This window comes from Bactrocera latifrons, unplaced genomic scaffold, assembly GCF_001853355.1.
Source record: "Bactrocera latifrons isolate USDA-ARS-PBARC rearing strain unplaced genomic scaffold, ASM185335v1 scaffold_28, whole genome shotgun sequence".
Lineage (NCBI taxonomy): Eukaryota > Metazoa > Arthropoda > Insecta > Diptera > Tephritidae > Bactrocera > Bactrocera latifrons.
Window position 1 is genome coordinate 716,070 of NW_017536407.1, and position 21,566 is coordinate 737,635.

Here is a 21,566-nt window from a genome sequence, read left to right on the forward strand (position 1 = left end):
GTCAAGAGAAGCGTAACGTCGTCTTTTCATGGGCCTCTTCAGTTTAGGGAACAAGAAAAAGTCACAGGGGACCAGATCTGGGGAATACGGTGGCTGCGGCATCATTAGTGTGTTGTTTTTGGCTAAAAAGTCGCGCACAAACAACGATGTGTGAGCAGGGGCGTTATCGTGGTGCAAAAGCCAATTTTTGTCACATCCTATCGGCCTTCTGAGAACATTTTGCACCACCGATAAACGTTGCTTCCGTACAAGGTAGCTTCTCCGTATGCCACAGTCAACATTCGGAATGCATTCGAGCACTTAATTTCGTTTTTCGCACAAAATTTGATACAAGTTCTTTGACCCATTTTTTTGAATAGGTAAAAATCGAAGACGATCCAAAACACGTGCAAGTAAAGCAGCTGTCAACAATTAAATGAACATTCAAAATGGCCGAGCTTGTCGGCATAAGTGAGAGACATGAGTACCAACATAACGCCACAAAAAATTCGAAGTTCGAATATACGTAATCCGCGAAAATTCAAAATTCGCGATACTTTTTGAACACACCTCGTACTGTTATAACTGGAAGCTGCAATTTTATTAATTAATGCTTCGTTGTTTCGTTATATTGATATCCGTTGAATCTGTCTAGAAACTAGGTGGGTTGCACTTCTTCTGCTATTCTTCTTCTTCTGTATTCTACAACTTTAGGTTAAATTTATTCCGCGTGTTCTGAAAATCATGCGTGGAGTGATACAATACCATATACATATATAAATTATTTGTCATTCATTATTGCATAGCCTCATAGCCGCAGTGTTGTAATTTTAGAGCCCTTAAACGGATTATTCGAAGCTGACGCATTTTTAGCTAATTAGTCTGAATCCGGTATGTCGATCAAATGTCTATTGGGAAAAACTTGCTAGCAACGAGAGTATAGTACTATAACAACGTCATTCCCGGAATGCCGGTAAACATTTGAATAGTGAATTATCGACGCTATTGTTTAATTGATCGGTTGGCTGGAAAAGTAGGCGAATTAGTACCAGACCACAGGTAGAAGAACTTAGGCCATCATTAGGCTGATTGTGCCTTACCGGGTGGTAAGCAAATAAAGCCTTATGCAGTAACTCAGTGGACTTGCTAAACAACCTGACCAGCCGTCCAATGTTTCTTGAGTTGTAATATTGTCTGAAGACTGGGTATTCGCATAGATAATATTTAACGTGTAATGACTCCTACAATATTACTTAATTCCCTTTTTGCTCAGTCCACGATCAACACTACCCGAACGTAACTTTGTGCAATGCTCTGTGTTGTTGTGTAGCTTAGAAGAAATGCGTTTCTTGCTGCCCCCGAGTAGGCCACCTCGACTGTCTTTTCATTTCTTTCTACTCCATATGGCAGGTATGACGCTATTTGTCTCTTTGAATCAGGTTCGTATTCAAAGACCCTTGTAGTAACAGAAGTCATCCCTGAAATAATTTGGAGAAACGCTGCGGAAATGGCACGCCTTGGCCGAATATAAATCTGCATCGTTCCGGTTACGTAGACCAGGTTGTCATGAGAAAGGCCTGCCAGATCCAGCGCCCATTCTTATTCTTCTTTATTGATGTAGACACTACTTACGCGATTGTGGCGAGTTTACAACAGCGCGCCAGATAGAATATTGTACCCGCTCGGTTAAGCTTTGCATCTCGAATTATTTTCTTCAGTTGTATATTGAAGAAATCACATGATAGGTAGTCTCCTTGTCTGAATCCTCCAGCGCCTATCTGTAGGAAGGATAGAGCCATGTGAGCCATGTGAGCCATGAAGTTCACGCAAGTGAGGAAAGTTCTCTGAGCGCCATTCACTTGGGAGGGCCCAGAAATGATTATTATTTCTTATGAGTCAAATAACTCAACCTAGACGTGGCATCCTCTGGGGAGGTATCCTTTTGAAGTCGACCTAAAGTGATAAGGAGAAGCATCGCTTCTCTAGGTGCTTGTTATAAGAAACAAAGTGTTGTTCCTATACTTGTATGTGAAATGAGTTGTGTAGTATCCCTGTATATAGTCATTGAGGTTTGAAGATACTTCATATAACAAAACGGAGCGAAGAAAGCTAGAAAATTATAAGTAGAAACGTTGAAAGAAAATACTAGACCTATACGCGACCTAAGGAAACGCGGAAATAGTAGAAAAGCAAGCCCATGTGGTCGAAAGAATGAATGATTTTTCATCTTTTTGGTGTAAGAGCTATTTTCAACCAGAGTTACCCAGCATCACACTTCACCACTGTCCGGCTTTTGTTCAAATACTTACAATTTCCCTCAGAATGTTTTTATATATATTTTTTTAATTTATTCTCTTTAAAATTTTTGCCATCGATTTATGAGTTCAAACAAGTGTAAAACTTATCTGCTAACAAATATTTTTATAAACCACTTACAATAGCCTGAGAATTTATGATTTTTCCCAACTAAATTAATAATGAATATAAAATTAGAGTATTTGTTCGCTATTAGCGGCTACAATCAAAGGCTAGCGAGTACTTTACGAGTAGGTAAATGTTTTGACAATTTCATCTGCAATTTTCTTTTGTGGCTACGGAACAAGAGGATTAAGTTGTTTGCAATGGCAGCGGTCAGTGAGTGCACGCACAAACCGACAACACAATAACCATGTAAGCAACATTGCTTTTGCAGAGAAACGGTAGCAAATGGTAGCGGCAGTGGCGGCGGCAGCGGCTAATAAAAGAAAATTGCCAATTATCCGAATTTGTGGCACAAATTGATGAAAATCCCTGCGAACTATTGAGATGCGAGGACCAAAGTACACGCACACGTACACACAAACATATCCTTAGTTGTGTGAGTCCCGGTTACCGTGTGCTGGGAAAGGAGCCACAGGACTTCAGCTGCCACACTTGGTGGCTCTATTATGGCAAAGGCTATAATTATTTATGTTTTTTGTTGTTGCTCTGCGTGCCGCTACTGTATTGGCATCTCTCGCAGCCACGCAGCCGATCGAAAGGTGTACCGCGTAAATCTGCAGAATCGGCTTTTTCGAAATTATTATGAGATTTACAGCTGTTTTGCGGCAAATTTTCGCTTAAGCTTCGTCTTTATTTAAAGAATATGTATGTGCTTGCTTTAAAACTGATTTCTACAACTGTAATATTTGCTAATATGCGCTCACAAGCCGCTCTCAGCTGCTGGTGGTGGTGGTCTTGTGGTCGGCAGTTTGTGGTTTGCTTTGGCGGTTCTCGTTTGTTCGCTTGAACTCAATATGCAAAATACCAATTTGGACTAATTAACGGGATTATAATTAAAAATATATATTTTCAGTTTATCGCTGATGCTCATGTGTGGCGCACGATTGCGTGTGGCTTGTGAAGTTGTGGAGATTTCTCTGCACAGATAATTTTGAGCGTCGCTCGCAAATTAATGAAATTTTTAAAGTTGTTGGTCAGAGATTGATTATTTGTATGTTCTATACCTTGGTACAGGAGATTTTAACTAAGGCTAGACAAAATATCTCCTGTCAGCAAACAGTCGTGGCAGTCGTGACTTGGCTCCCACGTCACTGTGGACAGTCATAACTTCGAAGTCGTAGATAATTTTATCTATGTTGGAACCAGTATTAACACAACAACAACGTCAGTCTAGTAATCCAACGCAAATTAACTAAAATAAAGTTCTGACTCGTCGAACAAAGACCATACTCCACCAGTTATTCATTATTCCGGGCATGCTATATGGTGCAGAGGCATGAACGATGAGAGCATCGGAAGAGTCGGCGTTAAGAATTTTCGAACGAAAAGATCTGCGGAAGATTTATGGTACTTTGGGTATTGGCAAATACCGCAGTCGATGGAACGATGAGCTGTACGAAATATACGACGGAATTGACATAATTTAGCGAATTAAAAGGCAGCGGCTACATTGGCTGGGTAATAATGACGTCCGAATGGATGGATACACTCCAGCTCTGAGAGTAATCGAGCCAGTACCCGCCGGGAGAAGAAGAGGAGTTAAAAGGCCTCCTCTCCGTTGGATAGACCAAGTGGAGAAGGACCTGGCTAAACCTGGAATCTCCAATCGGCGCCAAACAGGGGAGAGTAAGAACGACTGACGTGCTGTTGTAAACTCGGCTATAACCACGTAAGCAATGTCTACGCCAATAAAGAAGAAAAAATCTTGCGGTGGCAGTTTCCAATGATAAAATTTCGCATTACTCTAGTATTATCAGACGGATAAAATATTGCTTTGGTGTGGAAGCCGGAATCTATTGATCGGAATTGGATCTCAGGCAACCTTTCACGCTTCTTGAATACTGCAGTATCTTCTAGGCGATTCTTTTAAAGACAGAAAACTTGCTGACATAGCTAACAATCAGGAAACAACATAAAATTGATAAATATATACGTCACTAGCCAGGGAGCAATTAAGGCAATAATCTCACATCGCATTACGGAAGGAAATTTCTTTAGATGCAAGGATGCACTAAATGTAGCAGCTACCGGAAAGCGGAGGCATATATGTATACTGGATTCCACAATGGAATTCCGGGAAATGAAACGAAAATCGAAATTCAATGAAATTTCCGAAAAGGCTGATACGCAGTTTCGCCAATATCATTTGTAAAAGCCCCGAATGAGAACTTCTTGTACTCACACCGTCTCGAAAAGACCTGAACGGAGACGGTTGCTGGTCTGATGACAGGCCACAACCTACAGGCATCACATGCAAGCCGGATGGGCATGAGTAATGACGATACATGCAGAAAGTGTAAGGAAGTAGGCCTGGGAGATGGGAGAACGTTGAAACACCTTCTGCTGGATAGAGCAATATCTAGAACTCGGCTTAGATATCTAGGAGTTTGCAGTTCAAGGGACTAGATGAAAATGAGATATCAAATCGCTCTTAAGGTTTGGGTTGACGTCCTGATTGACGAATACTTTAACTCAAATTAAGCTAAATCTCCGTACCATCTGGAATTACTAAGGACCAGTATAACGTACTCCTTTTTTACTTGTTAAAACCCTTGCTGAAACATTCTATACCCGGATTTCAAGATTTTTATCGATAGTAATCGGTTTTCCTCTTCTTCTTTTTTCCATTTCTATTGCTATCAGAAGATATAGATCTTCATAACCGATTCATGAGAACATCAAATTATTTATAATGAAAATCCTTACTCTGCTCGCTCGCATTATTATCATCTATCTCTATACCAGCTATTTATGTGCTTTACATTTGAACCAATATAGCAAAATCAAAGTCCACTTAAACCAATAAAACAATTTGTCGTTTGTCACCGAGCACACCGCCTAAATTAACCTTAAAATTGGAGATTTACACCTACACTGGAACGATGCAAACACATTGGTAAAGCATAGGAAAAAATTAGTTTGCCATAGGGCGGATCAATGGCAATAAGATGAAAATTAAACATTAATACGACGAAGGACCATGCAGCCACTGACTGCCCAATGGAAGAACCAAGCAGTTTACATAATCTGCGGTAAGCAACAGCGATTACAACACATTGTCTTCCAGTTCAAAGAGATGTTTCTAGGAAACACTGGCTCAAGCACAATGGGCACATAAGAGTGTTACAAGCACACGAGCACAGCCGAATAGAGTATGTTTGGAATATTTAGAGGAATAACCACTGGACAAACGCTGGTCACTGCATATGTGGCTATTGCGTGCGTGTATATGTGAGTGCGAGGGAGTTTAGTGCACATTGTTCGGTGCAAATAGTAACAATCGGAGCAGAGTGAAGGCAAACATCTGTGAAGAAGCTGAGGACGCAATGTGCGGCGAGTGGCTACTTCACTCGTCCTACCCACGCATATTGAATATTTATTATTTCTGTTAGAAAATAAGCACTACATGTGTTTTCTTTGTTGATTTGTGTATTTATACATATGTATGTATGTGTGTATATGCGCGTGTGTGGCGATACAATGCACAGATATTGTTAATATCCGATTTGCCAATGAAACAATTGATTTGTTGTATTTGTCCAATAATACAGTTGATGTAATGCGGTAATCGCTGGGCTAATACACGCGCACACACATATTCACATATTTATATGAGTATGTTTGAATGCATTGGCAGACACAGTTATGAATGGAAAACAGTGCAGTGTTTTGTATTTGTAAAAGTGGACGGTCATTCATAAGGAGAGACGAGCCATGAATTGTAGTGCAATGTTGAGCAAATAGCAAGTACATATGTATGTATATACATATTTGTATGAACAACTTTATCATTTAAATGTATGTATGTTTTTATACCCTAAACCCTGAAGAAAAAATTTGAGATCCTATTAAGTATGTACTTATATAAATTATCAGCATGTCAGCCGAGTCGGTAGTAGCCATGTCCATCTGTTTGGTCCTCTTTATGTACGGGAAGTTCCTCAGTTTTAAAGATATCGATCTGAAATTTTGCACACGTCATTTTATCCTCAAGAAGCTACCCATATGTTAGAATTGCCGATATCAAACCTCTATAGCATATAGCTGCCACACAAACTGGGCGACCCAAATCAAGTTTTTGTATGAAAACTGTTTTACTTGACCAGATATCTTCACAAAATTCGGCATAGATTACTACCCAAATCAGCGCTACAATTTTTAAATATTTTGTTCCCATCGGACCGCTATAGCACATAGCTGCCATACAAACTGATCGCTAACAATTTAGTATTTGTATGGAAAACTTTTTTTATTTGTGAAGGTATCTTCACGAAATTCAGCACAGATTGCTATTTAACTCAAGGTTACTTTTTATATACATACATATTGTGCAAATCCCACCACTATAGCATATAGCTGCCATACAAACTGGGCGAACCAAATCAAGTTTTTGTATGAAAAACTTTTTTATTAGAACACATATCTTCATAAAATTCGGCAGAGATATGGATAGTAAGCAGCGCTACAATCTTCTAAAATATTATTTCGATTGGACCACTCTAGCATATATGTAGGTGCTATACAAACTGACCCATAGAAATGAAGTTGTTTTATAGAAAACTTTTTTATTTGACGAGATATCTTCATAAAATTTAGCCCAGATTACTACCTAAACCAGCGCTACAATTTCCGAATATATATATTTCGATCAGACCACTATATCATATAGCTGTCATACAAACTGACCGATCAAAATCAAGATAACACTTTTTATAAGATATTATCTTAAAGGAAATGCACCCATGAAGGGTATATAACTTCGATGCAGCCGCTGTTAACTTATTTTCCTATTGAATTGTCCAACCGTCCAACCATTCATATGTATACTTGTCCTTACATATAGTACATGCAAACATATGTATGTATAATAACTGTATAATATCCACTACATTTATTTGTGCGTTTTGTTTATCTATTTTATTGTGCGTACAGGTTTATGAAAATATTTTGCTAACCTCCTTTCGCTTGTAAAGTTCAAAAGGTTTAAGGTATTACCAGCTTAAGGGATGTTCGACAAGTTAGATATTTATGCTTTTTCAATTATTTTGTTGGTTTTTGAAAATTTGCCGCCAAACGCACGCACATCAACACATACTATACATGCATACACACATACATTTATAAAATTTCTATCACAAAAGCGGCACTCTTAAGCGGCTAATGCTTGTCTCGCTCCACACAATCGGATTTGTGCGCTGCTATGTCTGTTGTTGTCATCGCTATTGCACCTACATACATGTACGTACATACACATACACCATACAGCAATTTTCGCAGTGTCTTCAAAACACTACTCTTTCTTCTAGCCACCATTCAGCCGCTCGCATTGTCCAAGTGCACCATTATTCGTCCGACTGCACCAAATATTCGCATACACTTTCGCATTTTAGCTGTGATTTCTGCGCGCAATTAGTCGTATGTTTGCTTTTGTTGTAGTGACAGCCGCATTCCGGTGCATTCGGTGCGATTTGTGCGATTTGTGCGCTTGTAGATCCTTTCTAGCCGTAAATCTGCGCATTCGTGCATGCAACTATTCAATTCCACACTAAAACACACACACACAAACACTCACAATCTATCCATACCTATGTTTGGCTGTGTTGGTACGTTTTTATTGTCCTGAACTATTTAGTGCATTTAAATAGATTAACCGCCTTGAAATTTAATTTTACCTTATCTGATCGCCAAAAAAGTTTGCACTCCCATTCACACACACATACATGCCCCTATTATACATACCTCACATCCTATCGTGGTAGGTTTCTTATTCCACATTTTCCTTTATTTTTTTTTTTTGTCGCTGTTCTGCATTCCATCCGTCCAGTTCTCTTTCCGTTTTATTGTCATCGCTTTGTTCGTCTGCATAATTCCTTAATCTTTAGTTAATTAGTTCATTAAGAGGTTAACTCTCTCTAACACCCACTAATTAGTAGAGCTCTTTATTGTTCTTCGTGCGGTGATTGCAATTAATTTTCATTTTACTCAGCTCATACCGAAGTATTAGTGGGATTTCGTTTTGCAAATTGCTTAAGGCGTGGATTTGCATGCTACTTTTTTGAAAACTAAGGTGAATAGTAGTACTTTTTAGGTATATTTGGTATATATTGTATACTTTTTTTATTTGAGTAACCTTCTACTCCTCTTCATTTAAATATTATTACGATTGCTTTTTAACTACCTACAATTATAACAGCAAGCTGATCGTGGAACACCGATTTCATCCAGTATTCAATAACTATTTCTCATGCATGTGAAATAATGCTCTTTTTCTTTTGCGGAGAGTGTTGATTTTCTACTTTCAGTCATAGAAATCAGCGGCTGAAGCACAACTTTGTCGGATAGTGTTGTTTGCTATAGTGTTTTCTTCTTTGAGTCACAGAAATCGGCGGCTGAAGCAAATCGGGAACTCCAGAAAGTTTACAGAGGTACTGACCCTAGCAAAACAACATGTTGTAATTGGTTTCGATTTCGACAGTTCCACGCGCAAGACGACTTTGCAAAATGGCTTCACTCTTGGATAGCATCACAAGATAAGTAAGATGAAGCGTAATGGTGTTTGATCTTTGCCAGAAAGATAGGAAAAAATTGTGACTGGCGATAAGAAATACATAGAATAATTCATTTGTAACGATTTCCTTACAATAAAATTGAATTTTCATTAAAAAAAAAAAAACAAAAACACCGAACACTTAGTTGCGCACCTAATATTAGGTTGTCAAAAAAGTCTTGCGGTATTTTTATTGAATTTTCAATTGTTCATAAAATTTTTTTTTGATGTCTCATGCCCAGCTCTTGACCGATGCTACGGCTGCTACTATGTCGGTCTCTTTCGGCCAATTCAGCGATTTTATCGCAATTTTCGACGACAGGCCCGGAGCGTGGCGCATCTTCGTCCACCTCTACACCAGAACGAAAACGTTGAAACCATCGTTGTGCGGTGGAAATAGAAACTGTATCGGGTCCATAAACTACACAAAATTTTATTGGCGGCTTGAGATGCAGTCTTGCCTTTATCGTAGTAGTACTGTAAAATATGCCTTATTTTCTCTTTATTTTGCTCCATGTTTGCGACGCTATAACTCACGAACGACTTAAAAAAAACGACAATCAATCAATCACGTGTTAGCGCGTGAAATGAGCTTTCCCAAAAGGTATAGCATGACCCGATGCGACGAATAAAAGTAGAACTACGCGCTCCCAGCGGGTGTATGAATTAGCCCCCCCTGAATTAATCCCCACCGGGCAAAATGACTTAAGCCCCACCAATTTTACAACAAAATTAAAAATGGCGGAAGGTGGGGCTAAAGTCATTTTTGTGGGGATTAGTTCTTTTTTTTTTTTTTGGTGGGGATTCTGTCATGTAAGAACCCCCACGTTTGGAGGGGCTTAATTCATTTTGATTGGTTGGGATAAAAGCATTTTCGTGGGGCTTAATTCATTTTAATTCCGTGATCTTTTATAAAAATAAAACAAACAGTTAGCAACGTAAAAATATAATACTTTTCAAATTTTATTTAATTTCTTTGCTTTCTTTCTCCATATTTTCGTAAGTCTCCTTTACAAAAAACTATTTGATTAAGTATAACATTATAGCTATAGTACTTGTGAGCGTTTGGAGAATTTTCAAGCCATAAGAGTAAATCCGATATTTTCTTGTAGTGAGCTTTTGTGAACGGTATCCATCTTATTAGTTGAAAGAGTTGCGACTCACTGATTCCATTAACGAAAGCAGAAACACAAACTATTAATTGCGCCTCATAACTCTTTTTTTTCCAAAAAAAGAACCAATTATAAATCAAGCAACATGAGAAAAGTTTATAGTATCGCTTTTATTTAGTAAGATCTTTCTTGCGTTTATACGATTATTCTCTATTTGTTTCAATTTTTCTATATTCATTTTTATGCAGAATACGCAGAACTGTTTTTAATAATCACTCTATTAAGATTGAATTGTCAAAGATTTTTTCTTTTACCAAAGGTCAAAATCACGGTGTACGTTTCGTAAAAGGAGAAACCATAATTTTGTAAATAATCATATAATAAATATTAGTTCAGTGGGGGCTAATTCATACACCCGGCAAACAATTTTAATAAATTTAAATGCCCTTTTTGTCGTCAAGATGTTGACGAATATTTACATATTTTTATTTAATTATTTTCTTTTTCTCACATTTTCATATTTTCATTTAACTCTTTACCTTTTTCTTTTTAAATATTACATACATACATATGTATAATTGAATTTTTGTTAAAATTTTGATTTAAAAACTTGAAGTTTAAAGCAAGCAAAATAAATTAAAAATGAATTAAAGTTGGGCTAAAGTCATTTTCGTGGGGTTTAATGCATTTTTTTTCGTGGTAATTCCGTCATTTTTGGTGGGGAAAGATTCACTGAGAAATTGGTGGGGGTTAATTCATTTTGCCCGGTGGGGTTTAATTCAGTGGGGGCTAATTCATACACCCGCTCCCAGCGCCAAGTAGCGAAATACCGCAAGACTTTTTTGACAAACTAATATTTGTACATTTCTTGAGCTAAGGGTCGATTCGGAGCAATTTCTTCCATTTGTTGGGCTGCTTTTGTAACCAAATTGTAAACTGCTTTGAATTTTTTGGTTAGAAAACTGGCTGTCGAGAGAAAACATGGATCCGCGAATGAAAAGTTTTTGAGTAGTTGACGAACTGTGAATTGCTAGATAGAATCCGAAACAAAAACTTAACTGTTAACGAAATTCGTCTTAGAGTGATTTATGAACTCTATCCAATTTATTATTTCATCGAAAAACACTCGTCCTTGATTAGGTTTCATGAACTCCTTGTAGAATGGCGCAAAAATTTTCGCGATCTTAGATGCAATTATTAAATTTTTTCGTCGATATAAATATTTTAAGTTACTGTAAGCAACATAAATAACGCTCTTATGTCAAAACATTCTAAATATGCATGTCAAACCTTATGATAAAGTTATGAGGTATTGGCATTACCTCGGTTGCTAAATCAATAAGCATAAATGGCAGCCCACATATGATCAATTGAAGCTTTTTCAAAAAATATTTTGCCACACCGATATCAAATTATCTATTGGTGATTGGATAATATATGTATATTCCGAGATTGTACTGTTGACTTCGACAATAATCCATGCCAAATTTCTTGAAGATATCCTTCCATACAAATTATTCTTTTGCTCGATCAGTTTGTTTGACAGATATGTTATATTCTATAGTAGCCGGTTTCGAGAAAAGAGCCACTCCTCGGGGAAAAATAAGCTAACAAACTAGTTTTTGTATATACACACGTCCTTTCCATTGGACCAGGTAAACCTGTGCTTATCAAACTCAAGATAAGGATATTTTTATACCTTTCTAAGCTATAAAAAATTCGTTCGCCATGTTCCTCATCAGAAGGGGGTCTCTTTTCCGAGCTTGATTGTTATTTTTCACTGTTTGCGTTTTGTTTACGTAGCGGGGGACACAGAGCACAACCCTGTTGTTGTTGTTGTTGTTGTAACGGCAGAATTCTGCCGAGTTGACAGTCCTTGGCCGGATAAAAATCCGGGTCCGTTCCGGTTTTCGTAGACCCGACTGTCGTGGGAACGGAGAGCACAACCCTGTGATGTTTCGCCTTCTCACTTTAGCTCGCCTTCAAACGGATGTTCTTTCGCTTGGTCTATTAGCGGAAGTCGTGAGCTGCTATATGTAAAAGAACTAGCAGCGTTTTTCTGCAATTCAGCGTGGATCCCATAATTCGGTATAGCAGAACCCTGGGCCCGTTTTGGCTTTATATTTAGCAACAATATATGGTCGCTGGGATTCCATTAGACGAAGAGCAGAGCCGAGTGTACAACAGCGCGCAAGTCACTCCTTCTTTTCGCTGCTTGGCGCCAATTGGATATTCCAAGTATAGCCAGGTCCTTATACACCGTGTCTTTCCAATGAAGTGGATATCTTCTTCTTTTTCCCCTGCCTCCCCCGACATGACCACTGTCTCTTAATTCGCAGAACTATGTCAATGTGGTCGTATATCTCGTAAAGCTCATCATTGCATCGATTGCGGTATTCGACGATGCCTATGCGCAAAAAGCCATAAATCTTCCGCAGCACCCTTCTCTCGAAAACTCGTAACGCCAACTCATCAGATCTTGTCTTCGTCCATGTATCTGCACCACATAGGAGAACGAGGATGATGAGTGAATTGTAAAGTTTTGTTGGTCTTCGTTCTTCGAGAGAGGACTTTACTTGTCAATTGCCAACTCAGTCCGAAGTAGCACCTGTTAGCAAGTGTTATTCTGCGTTGGATTTCGGAGCTTGCCGTTGTTGTTAGTGTTAATGGTAGTTCCATGATAGACAATCTACAACTTCGAAGTTAAGACTGTCAACATGGACGTGAGAGTCAAGACGAGAATCCGACGACTGTTTGCCTGATGCTAGGAGATATTTCGTCTGGCCCTCGTTCACTACGTCTGGAGAAATCAGAACTAATATACTTGCATACTAAATATATACTTTTAGCCAACCATCTTCTTCCATGCATATACAAATGTACATATACATACATATGTATATCATTTACATTGGCATGCCATTTTTAATGGCTGGCAAAAAGTCATGCCAATTTGCATAAAAAGTGAACTGTTCATTTTTCATTTTCATAGTTGTTAAAAAGTGGCAAAAAACATTCAAGAGCGCCAGTGCATTTACTTACATGCATATACATATTGTATGTACATACATATTGTATGTATATGCATATGTATATAAATTTATATGCGTGTGTTTAGACACAGATCTACTCATCTACGAAATAGTCATGTCATTAAAGCATTAAAACGATATGCTGTTGTTGTTGTTTTGCTGCAAAGTGTTTTGCTAATATCATTGTTGTTGTTGTTGTGTATAAACCGAGCAAACAGTGACTGGCATTTGGTTGCTTGCAACATTTGATGTCCAGTTCGTTGCCATTTGCGCGTCATTTTGTTGTAGTCAAAAGCACAAAAGGATTATACAAACGAGTTATGCGCACACATACATACATATGTATGTGTGTATGTAATTGCTAAATGCTATATGTCAACATATGTGCGTATGTGTGTTGTTCTGTGTACTCAAACGCAAATTAGAACCACTGATGAATGCATACACAATTGTAAATTCAAACGCATACAAATGTATATACGAGTATATATAAATATGTATCTGGCTATATACTTTCTAGTGGTATATTTATAAATGTACATATTTATATGAGTGCATGCATATAAGTGCCTCACAAAAGCTTTGTGTATACTACTGCTTACTAAAGCAAATATACACGGAAGCTTGCTGGAACCTAACGTTTTCATAGAAAAGGACATACCGTATTAGCAAATATCCTGCCATTTCATACATATACATATATGTGTATTTTCATGAAAACCCACTTATATTATAATTATATACGTGTATACATACACACAAACAACGTTTAAACTTCATTCAGTCATTTAAAGTGCGCTTCATTCACAGGATTATTTCAACGCTAATCTAAATGTATGGAAAAAAGGTGATAACCCTGTGATACTGAATATACAATTCAATGCGATATACTATTATGAGCAAAAAATATTAAGACCCTGTTTATAATTTCAAAATTCTTTATTTATTCTTCAAATCCTCTGTCGTCCCCTTCAAAATAATCCCCATTGGCCCCAATAAACTACTGGCAACGTCCTTTCCAATCCTCGAAACAGTTCTTAAAGTCAATTTCCGGATTAATCTTCTTCAAAGACTCACTTTTCGCGGAGCGGTCGTTTAAGTTTACTGAATAGCCAGAAGTCGCATGGAACTAAATCAGGTGAACACGGCACGATATTGGTTGAAAATTTGGCAAAAAAGTCACGAAAAATTTATGCAATATGCCACCGTGCTTTGTCCTAGTGCAAAAACCAAGAGTTGTCGGTCTATAATTCCGGCCTCTTTTTACGAATAAATTCACGCCAACCCTCAAATAGTATTCCTTGTTGCTAAATCAAGTCTTGTTTGTGAGCTCAATGTCCAAGAGTACATGTCCTAACTGGTGGTGTCATCAAACTACTTCTATATTACACCTATCTGAATGCCTGGCCACAGCGGAATCAGCGGCAATTGCAAAGCCGATGAGTTTGCAAAAAAGGCACTATTTTCCTAACTGGACACTCCTAGAGAGTTTAAATATTCTGAAGGACGCAACTTGTCAAAGTTTCAGTGAGAAAGATGAAGTGGTAATTTCTAGATACTTCCAACCTTCGCCACAGTAGGTTTGAAGCTTTTGGAACCTCCTCAATAAATTTGTGGCAGGCTCTGGGCGTTTTGTCGATATGCGATTTTTTTTATTCTTACCTAGGGGTTAGGGGCATAACCACGGACTGGTGTCTCTAGCTGTCCAAGTGGGATTATTCGTGGCCTCATAAGATATGGTATTGGCCCATTACTTAACCTAGTTCACCGTAACCTTATTTTGTGTACTCTTGAAATAGTATTTAAAAAAATTAATGCGTAAAATAGGCCAAGGCGATTTAATTCTAACAAGCATTCTTTCGAGTTCTGAGAACAGGGAAAAGTATTTGAGTAACCAGATCCAAAGAACATCGGCATCAACCAAGCGAATTGAAGTTCACTACATACTGTTCCGGATTTTAGGAATTTTTAATAATTGCTTCGACTTCATAGAGTCTTGGTAACTTTGATCAAAACACTTTTTGTTGTCAGAATTACTTTTACATTAGAAAAATAAGAGATACATATCCAAGGAAGAAAATTGATCTACTATATAAATTTTCGATAATTTTTAAATCGAAAACAAACCGTTTGACAGTCACTAGAACAGTCATTTCAGTTTCACGACTGTCAGTTGTTCTAAAGGTTATGTCTACATTAAAAGTGACAAGGCAAAGTGACAACTCAATGTAATTTTTTGTAAATATATGTATGCATAAATACTTGTATATATAAATAGTTATATGTGTTTACACATAATTTTATTTGTAAATTGAAGCTTAGTAATGGCACAATGCTACTAAATAAACAATTTGCTTAAATAACACATTTGAATAGCAAATATCAATGTAAATTAAGTTAACGCCACTCATGATTGGATGATCTGTTACAATTAGGGAACGATATGCAAATCTTCCCAATGTGAAACTCAGTAGATCGCAGGTATTTCATCTTAATAATATGGTTTTTTAACAATTAGAAAGTGCACTCATTGCCGATGTAATGCTGATACATTTTTTCAGTTAACTGAAAATAAAATCAGACATCGAGTCCTCGTGAATCAGGTACTTTCCTTAGCAAAAATGTAGCGCCGCCTGCTCTAAATCACAGCAAACCGTCTTATTCGCACTTTTGTATTTTTGAAAAAGTAAATAAAAATTAAAAAATATAGCGAGAAATAAATTGTGCCCTTTTTTTGAAAACTACCTCTATCATTTTATGTGCTAAGATTTCTGATATTGGAATTTTTTTGTACCCTAAAATTAAGTTAAGGGCTTCCATTACATGGTTTTCCAATCAGATTTCTAATCAATCAAATTTCCTCGACAACTTTTTTTTGCAGAACGAATTTGATGAACTCAATCGTCGAATACTTTTTTCACTAAATGAAGACGTATGTCATGAATAGCTCGTTCAATATTGATTTCTAAGGCTTAAAAAGAGTCTGGTTTATTGTTAAAGATCAATGACATCAAATAACCACACAAGAAGTAGTCTAAGGGTGTTAAACCACAACTTATTGGGGCCATTCAATGTCACAATTTCTTGAAATAATCTCCAAACTATACCGCCTTCCATTGGCAGTAACGGCATTACCAGCTTCATTTCGAAACAAGTACGGATCTGATAGTTCCACCAGACCAAAAACCACACCAAACTGGCAATTTAGGTGAATGTAATGATTGTTCTTGAATAATTTGTGGAGCTTCTTTGCACCAGAATCGACAGTTTTATTTATTTACCGCACTACACAGATGAATATGAGCTTCATTGAAGAAAATGCTTTTCTTAAAAAAAATCATTATCGTTTTCTAGTTGTTCTAAGGCAAAATCGGCAAATTTACGACGTTAACGGTGCCCAAATCTTTTCTCAAACTCCACCAGGTTGTGGCTTGAGACTGTACCAACTCTTGAGAACGCCTTGGAATTGACAAATTGCGGTCTTCTGGAACACTTGCCTAAAGAACAGAATATTGTCATTACTTCGTACATATATCTGACCACTATAGGATATAGCTGACATGCAAACTGATCGGTCGATATTAACCCCTTGTTACGTCCAAGCCAACGCTACAATTGCCAAACAAATTGTTCAGAGGGAACACAAATTGATCGAACAATTTCGCTTAATTTTTTCCCCTGTTCATCGCTACGTATCATTTTATCAGTTTCGTGAAATCGGTTGGTGCCTAACAAAATTGAACTATTTTTAACTAACGGTAACCCCATCTAGATTAAAATTCAACTAAATTTTGGTATCTTTCGGAGTGAGGCTAATAAATTTTGAGCAAAAATTAACCCGACGGTGATTTGAGTACATCGAACACTCTTCCTGGCTACTTGAATTAAGACCAAACCCTTCAAATGGATGTTCTTTGGCTACCCAGAGGATACTTGGTCTAAGACCGGAAGTCTTGAGCTGCTTGAGCCGTAACGTAAAATAATCGTTCCTGCCCACTCGAAAGTGAAGGGAGCTCAAAGAAGTTTCCTCACTTGCGTGGACTACTACACATGCCTGCATCCTCCGTCCATCGTTTCTAACAGCACGAAAATAAGCTGCCTTTATGCCGCGATGTCTGAGGCATTTGCTACGCCGATCGTAATAACAGCTTCTGCCATAACTTCTCCAAATATCCCATTAATATTCCGTTTTATGGAAGTAAAAATGTTTGTTTATTGTTTCTTGCTTGAAAACTCCTAAAGAGTCCTTTTGTAAAAAGACAAAAAAAGAAACGTTAAAAAAGAAGAATCAAAAACTTGTGTCAAAAATCATTTTTCTACAATATCTGACGCCCGAGTTAACCTCCTAACGGAGCAAGTCACATTCAAGCGCAAGCTTAGCGGCGACTCAACAGCGAACTCTGGCTGCTGTTAAAAAAGGCAGCTATGGCGTCGTCAGCAAAGGAGAGAAAATAAAAAAAAAGTTTTAAATAATAAAAAAAAAAAAAAACGAAAGTAGCCTAAGGTGACGCCATTTCAACAGCCAAGCTAGCCACGACGGCAAAAGCTGAGAAGCGCAATCAAGTGGGCAGCTACCATATACTATACACAGGGAATGCTAAAACAGCGCGCCGTCGTCTACAGCCATAGCCACTTGGCGCACAATGGCAAGCAAAAAGGACGAGCAATGAAATGAGAGCTAAGCTAAGAGCGCTGGTGTGTGTGTATATGTTGTTGTAGAGGTATATACTATTTATTATTTACTATAGCACTAATGAAAGTGTCTCCGCATACATGCAATGGTAGGTGGTTACAGCGCAAAAGGCGAGCGTGCCCTCATACATACATACATACATAAATATACATATAAGGTATGATGGTAGGAGCAAAAGAGTTGTGTAGGAGACGCTTGCTGCTCGGCAGCTGCCTAAAAATCAACTCCGCTGCGCCTAATCAAGTGTTGGGCAAAGGGTGAACTGCCAAGCAGCTGCCATATTTTTCCCATATATATTTATGCAAGGGTTTGGGCCCACACAACTTGACAGGGTTACCTACATCTACTGTATCCGTGTAGCTGCTGTTGATTGTGGCTTATAATATATATGTACATATGTACGTGCCGTGTAGGAGTTTATGTTTAATAAATGGGAAGCAATATGCTCGGTTGCCGCCGAGTTCTGCTGTCTTTTTAGTCAACACACAAAAAATAGCAGCCATAACAACAACAAGCGCAACAACTAAGCACTCGAGCAAACATGCTACAGCTGTGCAGTGCGCAATTTACCGTCATTCGCTTATGTCGCCGCCTTTGTATGTGAGTGTGTGTGTTTGTGACTTTATAAATATTTTATGGGCGGGATTTCAAAGTGTATGCACACTTCATTCCAATTCGACATTTTGTGCACCCTCAATGTTGTCTCAGCGTTTGTGCCCCTCCACGCCCCGCACTCGCGCTGTCTTCACACCTCAAAAACACTCTCTTTCTCCCTCTCTCTCTCTCTGGTCAATTTAAGAAACTTAGTAATGTGTGTGCATTTTAAGCGTCCGAACTTCATTATATTGCGACGAACTTGAGTGCAAACACAATCTGGCAACACAGCAGTTCATTAGGAACAACATTATTACAACAAAATTTTCAACTCAATAAGCATGTTCTTTGTTTTAACTTAATCAACAACATCATTAAGGCATCTCGTTGCATTTGCGCTCATGTATACTCACTTCGACTTGCTCTCTCGCAGTCACATACTGCCTCTCTCCCCACCCATTTGTGTGCCTCTGCGCAACTACGCAGCCATTGAGGCAGTTAATCCTTAAATACAGAACAAATGTCATGCAAATAACCAGCGAAGCATGGTCCTTTTCGCTGTTCGCTGTTTGCTCTCTCATCTCTTTCACTCTTACAGTTTTTTGTTGAGCGCAAGCAATTTTTTAAGGGTAGTTTATCAGCGGCAGTGAACTCATCTGCTGCCCACATAAAATGCTTACCTGAGTACACAAACGCCGTTGTGCATATCCTTACACACACACACACATACACTCACTAAAGCAGCGCGCTGTGCATCCTTGTGCTCTCTTTCGTCAATTTTTGCTCCTTTCACAGTCCAATTGCTTGTGCTTTTGTGTGATGCTTGTTATTCTTATTGCGTCTACCATTGTTGTTGTTGTTGTTGTTTACTCACTACAATACTGATGCTGTTGTTGTTGTTTTTGTGTCTTGTTTATTTTTGTATTCCAATTGCCATCAACCACCAGCAGCGCCACCACAGCGCATAGACATTATTACCCTCTTGGCGTTGGCTTCTTGTCGTCGCACGCTCCTTGTGGCATTTTTCTAAGGACACACTTGCCCGTTTCGCTTCATTTCGTTACGGTCGTCGGCTGTGTGATGACGTTCCATTTTACGCGTTCATCGTTTTACGTCTTTTTGTCATTCGTGCAGTTTTGCTCGTCACTTTTTGAAAGCGCATAAGAGAGAACACTGAAAAATTATTTGCGTGTTTTGGTGAAAAAAAAATATTACAAAAGAAACTTAAAGTGTTTTTAGTGGACAAGTTCATTTACATAGCGAAAAAGTAATAAAGCGCCGCAAAGCTTTGAATTCAAAAAAAAGAACTGAAATTTCGAAGAATTTTAAATTAATATATAATAAAAGAAAGAACTTTTTCTTAACAATTTTGCAACAAGTTTGAAGTGTTTGGCAACAACAAGCAGCAACTACAACAAGGCAGCCGCTAAATATGGTTTATTTTGTACGTATTTTCTTTAATTATTTTTTTATAAAAAATTTTCGCAAAATTTAAGCATACTTTCAAATAACATTTGGAAATGCTAGAAAATGTTAATGTTTTTTGGATTAAAATTTTGGAGAATTGTTAAAAAAATTTTAAATTTTATAAAAATAAATATATTTAATTAAAAATCTTAGAAACGCCATTCGTTGTGTTCGATTTTTGGTAGTCGTTCTTATATGTCAGTAATTTGTTCTGTGTCTTTATATTGCCTTCGGTATGCGAACCAACTTTCGAAATCTTCTTTTAATACTTTTTTGAACCTAAATTGTTAGAATTTGAGGCCTCGCGGCTTCAACAACAATTTTGAATGATTGTAGCCAAGCAAAGTACTTGTTGACAAGTGAAATACTGACTTGTAATGTGGTGCTTAGCTTTACAGAAACTTCAGCTTCTATTTCGCAGTTTCGACACAATTTCAAAATATCTAGCAATCAAACTGATTAGCTTTAGTAATAATGTATATATAAATATATATCGTGACCTAACACGCAAAACAACCTAACATCAATTTGCATAAGTTCACAGGCGTAGGAAAAACGTTATAATCGAAACCACTCACATTGAAACAAAACTTGAGTTTTGGTTATAAAATGGCTATGTATTCGATATATCTGTTAGCAGAAGCTTAAAATTGTATGCGTGTATATATGTATAATATATAATAAGATGTAGTGAATCGTAAGCAATAATAAGCTCAATTTTGATTTTTCTGGATATACGTTGTTTTGCATTTTAGGTAAAAATATGCATGTAATATCAAGAGTTTTTTACTTTTTGTTGCTACAAATTTATATTAAATTGGAACAAATGACTTTCTTTAAGGCTTTTTTGTTTCAAAAAGTCTATATGTTATCTATATGGGCCCTGTTGAAACTATTTCCAGTTAATTTATAATCAAGTTGTCAGATTTTAAAGTGAATATACCCAAAAAAAACCGAATATCAGAATTTATCACAAACTTAACGTATAACACTAACTTAAAGCGAAAGTATACCGACGCTAGCAACGAACAAGCATACTGTTGAAACAATATGTAGTGTTTTCTCAACTGTTTCGTAAAATTTTGACTTTTTCCGGTATATGGCTTGCAAACTTAACAACTCATTTCGAACTTTTAAAAACTTAACAAATTCATCAGATTTCTAACTTGGTATTATATATTTATTAAAATTATATGTTGAGCAAAAGCACTGTAGAAAAGTTCGGTACATTCATTCCGATGTCTATTTCTCATGAAGTAATACTTTGTCCATTGGTCCCATGGGAGAGACATGAGATGGGAGTAGGTCAGGAGTAGGTCGAAGCTTGCTCCTAGTATAAAAAAGGCTATTTCAGATTTTTTTTGTTGTTTAGGCTGCAATATATCTACTGTATTGACACAAGCTTTATATAAGATATTAATAGTATCTACTTCAAAACTTTAACTAATCTTTTTTGAACTTACGATATTTTAGAATTTGTTTCTATTTTATCATTCTTACTTAGTTCTTAGTTACATCATAGTAGTTTGATTGGCTGCCGTCGGAACAAGCAAAACTTCTTCCCATAGTATCAATATAATTCGATTTTAGTCAAATAAACATTTTCCGAAGGCATTTGAACATAATTTAAATTCTTTATAAAAGTTTTAAGCAATCGTTTT

General features: G+C 37.3%; 1 protein-coding gene across 2 annotated transcripts in view; it reads left to right on the forward strand.

Annotated features, from left to right (window-relative positions):
• LOC108970077 (zinc finger protein squeeze) overlaps window positions 1-21,566 on the forward strand; it is a 63,260-nt gene that overhangs the window by 34,691 nt on the left and 7,003 nt on the right. The window contains exon 1 of one of the 2 annotated variants that reach the window (XM_018935211.1): window positions 19,518-19,882. The exons of the other annotated variant lie outside the window; for it this stretch is intronic. Within the exon in view, the coding sequence (XP_018790756.1) occupies window positions 19,871-19,882 (12 nt within the window). The 5' untranslated portion in view covers window positions 19,518-19,870. Of the gene's footprint in view, window positions 1-19,517; window positions 19,883-21,566 lie in introns of those variants that run through there. 2 annotated transcript variants of the gene reach the window in all.